This window comes from Gouania willdenowi, chromosome 6 (assembly GCF_900634775.1).
Source record: "Gouania willdenowi chromosome 6, fGouWil2.1, whole genome shotgun sequence".
NCBI lineage: Eukaryota > Metazoa > Chordata > Actinopteri > Blenniiformes > Gobiesocidae > Gouania > Gouania willdenowi.
The window spans coordinates 58,872,150-58,879,782 of NC_041049.1; the positions used below are offsets into that span (position 1 = coordinate 58,872,150).

At 40.1% G+C, this 7,633-nt stretch overlaps 1 protein-coding gene across 1 annotated transcript; it reads left to right on the forward strand.

Annotated features, from left to right (window-relative positions):
- The first annotated feature begins 512 nt into the window (after positions 1–512).
- Positions 513–7,633, forward strand: fan1 (FANCD2 and FANCI associated nuclease 1). The gene is made up of 13 exons (XM_028449869.1): positions 513–1,470; positions 1,559–1,699; positions 2,057–2,258; positions 2,344–2,577; positions 2,669–2,800; positions 2,882–2,990; positions 3,102–3,221; positions 3,296–3,460; positions 4,379–4,541; positions 6,222–6,325; positions 6,411–6,605; positions 6,695–6,823; positions 6,924–7,633. The coding sequence occupies exons 1-13, from the start codon at positions 627–629 to the stop codon at positions 7,059–7,061; spliced, it is 2,676 nt and encodes an 891-aa protein (XP_028305670.1). The 5' UTR covers positions 513–626; the 3' UTR covers positions 7,062–7,633.

The window sequence follows — 7,633 nt, forward strand, 5'->3', positions numbered from 1 at the left end:
TGTACTGTGTGTATATATAAACAGTGTTATCCTATTGATAATATTTTATTATCTGTGTTCTAATCTTTTAAGACACATTGCAGTATAGATTTTGTATAATTCATAATTAAAAACATTTTTGTTTAAAACAATAAAGAAGACATATTTTCCACTTTAAATGGCTCACTCTTGTACCTCCGCTCTCATTATCACATTTGCATTTTGCGGTTTAGTATATGAAGTATATATACAGTATAGTATACATTAATTTACTTTATAGGTTTTCATTTATCTGTCCGGGGTCTACCAGCAGACCAAGTGACCCTGAAAAGGATCAAGCATGTTTGTTGAAACATGGATGTTTTCATTTATTTGACTTAATAATAATAATAATAATAATAATAATAATAATAATAATAATAATAATAATAATAATAATAATGTTAGTACTATTATTTTGCTACGTGTGCGGTTTATAGGCTATGGTGCAGTGCTGTACTATCGATGTTTCTGGGGTTGATTAGTTCCTCTGCTCGGTGCTCTGCTCGTTCTGCCTGAGAAGCGGGAATGTGGCTATTTGAGGCCACATTTCGTCTCTGAAGGTCTTAAATAAATGCCTCTGTGTCTTTTTTTTTCCATTTCCAACAATGACCGACAGCACTAAGAGCGGAAAAGTCAGGAGAAGTTTATCGTTGTCCAGGAAAAAAGCCGCTGTTTCAGCTCCAATTACGTCTTTGTTCAGCTCAGGTCCTCCTAAGCTAACCTGTCCTCTGTGTCAGGAACGGAATCCAAGGTTGAAGATCAACGAGCACATCGATACCCAGTGTCCGAACTTCCACAGAAGAAACGGCTCAGTGTCGGTGAGGGATGATGATGATGATGATGAACAGTCTCCTACAGGTCGGAAGATCAAAGAGACCGAAACCAGTTCTGACTTCAAACAACAGCAAACACGTGATGGCACCACTGTGATCACTGGTACAGATGATAATGTGATAGTAACTGGTATAGATGATAATGTGATAGTAACTGGTATAGATGATAAGGTCTGTCACAAAGGAAACATCCAGGACTTCAGAGACTCAGACCTACAACCTGCTGCCACTAATAGGATTGATCTGTGCTGTGATCAGAATCATTGTGAGACTGTGAAATCTGACTTTAATTCATCCAAACTTTCAAAAAGAAAAAGGTCAACAGGATCTGCAAAGAATGCAAAACATGAGAGCATCAATAAAGCGGTGAAAACTGAACTTCTAACCACAGCTGAAATAAACCCTGAGGAGCTCTCTACATTAGAGTCCAACCCTCCATGGTCATGTGACCTTCCTGTAGAGTCTAACCCTCCATGGTCATGTGACCCTGCATGGGTTCCATACTATCTGCAGAACTTCAGGACTGTGCTGGAGACTGTGCTGGAGAACGAGGACGATGCGGCTTTGTTCAACCAGGAGGATCTGTCCTATGTTCATGCGTTTAACAAGTTATCAGGTTTGCTAAATCATCACATCGTCCTTCATTTCTGGATTGATGTAGATCTTAAATATAGTGTATTTGTAATAATCCTTCTCTGTCATAGTCTCTGGACAGAAGCTGTACGTGAGGCTGTTTCAGAGGAAACTCAAATGGCTTCAACTCAGTAAAGTGAGTTATGAGGAGATCAATAATGATCTGGTTCCCACGGCTCAGGAGCTGATTCAGGCTGGGTTTCTACACAATGGTACGTCTTATTTATATTCTATAACATCATTTGATTTTTAAAGCCACACCCTTTGGGAATCATATAATTATGGTTTGGGTGGGAGGGGTCGGCCGCATCCTCCCTGCACACCTCAGAGTCAACACACCTGTTGGATCTGTAGGAGAACTGCAGGTGTCCAGGTGGGGGTCAGGGATGTCTTAGATGTGAAAGAGCAGACTTGAGGTGAAGGGTTGGGGTCTTAAAGCTACGGTGCTTGTCTCAGTGAGGAGTTAAAAACACAATGGATACATGATGCTCACGAAGCAAAGAGACGTGTGTTTGTATAACATATTTCTGCATTTTCTTTAGTTTTTTTTTTATTTTTTTATGTTAAAGAGAGTGACCTGGAGGACCTTGAGGAGGCCCTGGATCTCCTGCTGGCTCCTGATCTCAAAGCTTTATCTAAAACGTTCCACCTGAGCAGCTCTGGTTCTCACAAACAGCAGCTGATTGATGGACTTCTGCGTCTCAGCAAACAGAAGTGTATGTTCTCTCTGAGCTCTGCTCAGAGCAACATTGGAGCAGTCATTCTCAGAAGGTTGGATGACATGCGTGAACTTGTACATTGACTCATGCACAGGTTGTAATGCAGTGATGATGTCATTTCTGTGTCTTATTTAAAGGGTGAAGCAGATGGCAGGTTCCTGTGTGCGTTTGTGTCGTAGCCCTCGCTCAGTCTTCTGTCGCCTCCTGCTGCTCTTCTCTCTGACGGACCCTGAGGAAGAGGAGGAGAATGCAGCTGGAGGACAGAACCAACTCTACACCATCCTGCTGGTGAACTCAGGACGCCTAGCGTTTCCTTGCTACACTGTGCAGCGTGAGACCAAGTTGTTTCAGGATAGAGAAGATCTCATCAGGTGAGGGTTTACCACATTCTTTTTATTTATTTTTTTAAATCAGCAGATTACGCAGAAAGCGTCTCACAGCACTGTCCATTATTCACTCCAGATATGAAGGCGCCATGCGAGCCCTGTTGGATGTGACTTTAGCGATGCAGGGCGGTCAGTGGGAAAAAGCCCTGGAGCTTTACTGTGCTGCGAGAGGAGTCTGGCAGGAGCTGCAGAAAAGCCACAACCTCAGGTGTCCATGACCACACTCATCCACTGTTTTTATCTCTGAGCTAAATTTGAATATTCTTCTGCTGGTTTGACGTTCACACAGTTACCAGGAGAAGCTGCCCTTGTTCCTGCGTAGGTTCACCACAGGTTGGGCTTACGCCCTCATCTTATCCAGAGGGGTGGAAATTTTACAGAGACTACGTCGCTACCAGGTCTTTTGAGTCAAATTAATCTCCCATGTAAACTATTAAAACACACAGCATACTTCATTGTTAATTTGCTAACAATAAGCTGACTATTGGGCTGTTTTTTGTTCATTACAGGAAGCCGTAGAAGAGCTGCAGTCGCTGCTGCTGCAGTCCGTTTACTGTGGACAAAGCCGGGGGCGATGGTGGGACAGACTGGCTCTGAACCTTCACCAACACCTCAAAAACCCTCAGAAAGTCAGCACCACTTCCTGTTTCTCATTATTCAGTCGTCATCATTTAAGGCTGAAGTCCTTATTTTTCACCTCCAGGCTATTTATGCAATCAGAGACGGGCTGTTGGACCCTCAGGTGCACACAGGACATAAACTCTCTCTCCATTTAAGAGCGACTCGGATGAAAGTATCTCCCACCTACAAAAAGTACCACCGACAACTTGAACAACTGCCAACGATTCAATTCCAAGATGTCAAACATGTGAGTGAAATCAGTTTCTTTGACGATCAACTATACATTGTGTCACTTTTGAAAATAATATCATTCAGAAGTAGAATCATTGCACTCAAGACCTAAACTGCCAAAATGCCAGAACTTAAAGCATATTTGTGTAAAAAAAAAGATCTGCACACTTGGATCAATGCAAGTAAAAATATTTAATTTCCCAAGCTCTCGGTCAGAGGACCTTCATCAGGCTAACAAAACGTATATAAATAATAATAGCATTAGAATGAGGGAAAGATCGCACTAACTTTTGGAAAAGTAACTTTTGAATGAAGCCTTGTTGAAGAGCAATTACACTTTATTACCATTGGATCATCACAAAGATATAATCAGTCACTCGCACATCGACTCCTGCTGTTAATTCATATACATTTTTATTTCTACATTAAAATAGAGCTTTGCTGTGTGTGTGGAAAGCCAGAAAATGTAGATTTTTGAATGATCAAGTATTAAAGGTTGATATAAATGCCCTGACTGTATCTTAGATCAGTGATTCTCAACTGGTGGGTCACGGACCTGTACTGGGTGGGTTGGAAACAGCTAGTCAAAATAAATATATACTTAATGGCTCTCATAATGGACTTGTCTTTTATTTTGAAACACACTTTTCTTTTGACAGGCACATGTTGCACAGGAAAATATATAAATTTATGTTTAAAAAAACTTCATATATAAGCTATTTTTTAGATACTAGCTTTGGTTGGTCGAGTTCTAAAAAATGAAAAAGGTGGGTCACGAATGAATGAACGTGGCAAAATGTGGGTCCCAGGGTGAGACCAGTTGAGAACCCGTCTTAGATAACACTTTATACACTGTGACACTTTATTGACCCACAGGGGGTACATTCTGTGTTTATAGTTTATAGCAGTTTAAAGTGAACCTGTTCTGCTGCAGGTGACCATTCAAGGACAACTATTTCCTCACGAGGGAGGCATGGGAAAATCAAGGTTTATTTTACCAGCAACTGAAGATAGCGAGGAAAATGAGCGTGCCACTGTAATCTGCCCCGTGGAGGATCTGTGTTTATCACATTACAGACAGCAAGGCTTTGACCAAGGTAGACGATCCTAAATAACATTTAATTAGTCCTGAATGTGTTTGTTATTTTTTCTTTACCTTACTTACCTTGTGATGGTACTTTTATTTTGAAAGCACTTGCATCCTACTGTTGCTAAGAATTACAAAAGAATAAAAAATGTCGTAAACTTAGGGCTGGGCCATATGAACCATTTTGTTTTTTAAACTTTTAGCGGAAATATGATTGAGTCAAAGTTACTGGTGCAAAATGCTATACAGGCACATTTATTAACAGGTTAAATATCAGTCATTGTAGTCTTTTTCTCTCATAGGATACAGGACTGTTAGAAAGTCCTGGAGTGTGGCTTGTATTGATCCTTATGCTGCTGTTGAAGGTAGTGGAAGAGATTAGTTGTGCTCCAAACGTTAGTAAGAACTTATTTTTTATCATTCACTGCAGATTGCATTTTTTTGGGCACATCAGTATGGCTGATGTTTATTTGTAGAGCATTTCATACACAAAGCAATTCAATATGCTTAACATGATTAAAAAGTGCAACAGAAAACATTAAACATTTTTAAAAATCAATTAAAACATTCAAACATTTAACAGTGTTTAAGATCAATAATTTAATCAACAATATAAATAATCTCAGTAATAGTCAGTAGAGAAAAAGAGTCTTTAACTGATTTATATATGTATATGTATGTATATGTGTGTATATATATATATATATATATCATGTGATGACTTCAGCTCTGCTGCAGTTTGTTCCAAAACAACTAAAATGTTTGCTGGGAACTCTGGGCTCCACTATCTGACCTGTGTCCATAGATGTGAGAACTCTGGGCTCCACTATCTGATGTGTGTACTCTGGGCTCCACTATCTGACCTGTGTCCATAGATGTGAGAACTCTGGGCTCCACTATCTGATGTGTGAACTCTGGGCTCCACTATCTGATGTGTGTACTCTGGGCTCCACTATCTGACCTGTGTCCATAGATGTGAGAACTCTGGGCTCCACTATCTGATGTGTGAACTCTGGGCTCCACTATCTGATGTGTGTACTCTGGGCTCCACTATCTGATGTGTGAACTCTGGGCTCCACTATCTGACCTGTGTCCATAGATGCGACAGTTATAACCAGCAGCAGAACTTTACAGTCTACTCTGAGACTGACTGGGAGCCAGTGTAGACTGTTGGGGAGAACACGAGAAAATGAAGACACATAAAACTACTATTTTAAAGCAAAATAAACTTGTATTTAAAAAAAAAAAAAGCTGCATTGATATAAAACAGTAATCTCAATAATTGATTTAATGATGTAATATGATAATAATTGGCATCTAATCTTTATAGATGATATATCCATGTATTGCCCAGCCCTAACTAAAACATAACAAAACTTCAGTTTGAAAGTAAAAACCTAAGTTTAAACTAAGGCCACAGGCTTGAAGGGGAAAAAGGTGTGAATTATGTTTTTAATACATGAAATTGTTAATTTCTCAATATCATTTGTTGTACTTGGTTTCTTAGTATAAGTTGACAAACTTATTCATATTGAACTTTGCTGCTAATGTCCATTAGCTGATTAGGTTTTGTGGATTCCTTTTATTTTTGGGGGGTTTGATTAAAGCTTAATTAAAAGGTATGAGTTGGACATCAGACCATTGGATGTAACAATAAATCAAAAGTCATGTCGGTTTTGATATTTCACAGGGATTCATGGAGAAGGTTCAACATTTTCAACACTATTTGCACTTCTGCTGTGGGATATCATTTTCATGGATGGTATTCCCGATGTTTTCCGAAACCCATACCAGGTAAACTTATGTCTGGAGGAGTTTGTTCTTTTTCCTATCTATCAGGATGCTAACACGTTAGCCTCTGGCTTGTCTTGCGTCGCAGCCATGTCCTCTGGATCTTCACACGGACTCTTTCTATGAGAACAGAATGGAGGCCATTGAGTGTCGGGTTGAGTTGCTCAGTAACTCGTCTGTGGAAACGCTGAAGGACATGTTGGAGGACGTGTGGAACGCCCAGCACGGCAAAGTGTGTTCACTCATCGACTGGGAAAGGTTCTCATCTTTGCACCAGGCGCAGGTGTCTACTGTCAATATGTTTGGCTCACAGTGATGTCGTGGAACTGAGTTTACTCACAGTAAAACATACTTTTACTCTTACATGTGCAGACGCTGGTGGCGTGTATGGGCGGAGCCTTTTTAAGTGGAGTAATAGCCCGAATGGCCAAAAACTACAGACACTGTCGAGGAGGTTTGCCTGATCTTGTGGTTTGGAGCACTTTAAACAACAGCTACAAGGTAAGATCATCTGGACTCAAAGATGGACACATAGATGTATTATTTCTGTGGACTCAGATTACATGGTATAATAATAATCTAATAATGTGTTATGATACAGCTGGTTGAGGTGAAAGGACCAAATGACCGTCTGTCCCAGAAACAGCAGATCTGGTTGGATGAGCTGCAGAAACTGGGAGCTGACGTGGAGGTGTGTCATGTTGAGGCTACAGGAGCCAAAAGATCTCGTCTGGAGTGAAATGACAGAATAAGTTTCTGAGAAACCACTCACGCATTGCTCCAGATGGCTGATGGACAACCAAACATACATCTTTATCTGAGTTAGTCTTTAGAAATGCTTCCCATGATCCTTTTGGAGCTCACAAGTAGAGATGTAGTTATCTTTGTATGATCTGTTTACTGAATCCAACCACCACACAGATCATCTGATGGTGTTTCCTTCGTATTCCCAGTAAATCTGGTCGCCAAGCAACCAGGAGTCTCATGTAGTTGGCTGCTTAGAAATAGTGTGACAGCTCTGGGAGTTTATGAGATAATTTACCTATGAATAGACTGCTTTGCCTCGACATGTGAATCCTTCAGAGGTGCAAATTATAGTTGTTTTATTGTTAAATGAAGGTCATAAAATGGAGGAAATGTTAACAATGCTCCCTCTCTTCTTGAAGAATGCAGTTCAAATACACATACAAAAACTGATTTCATATAATTTGTTTTTATACTACTAGTATTTAGTACTAGTACTCTGGGTCCTGGATAAGTGATTATCTGAGTGTGATTAGCCCAAAGTGGAATTGTTGCTAAAAACAAAAA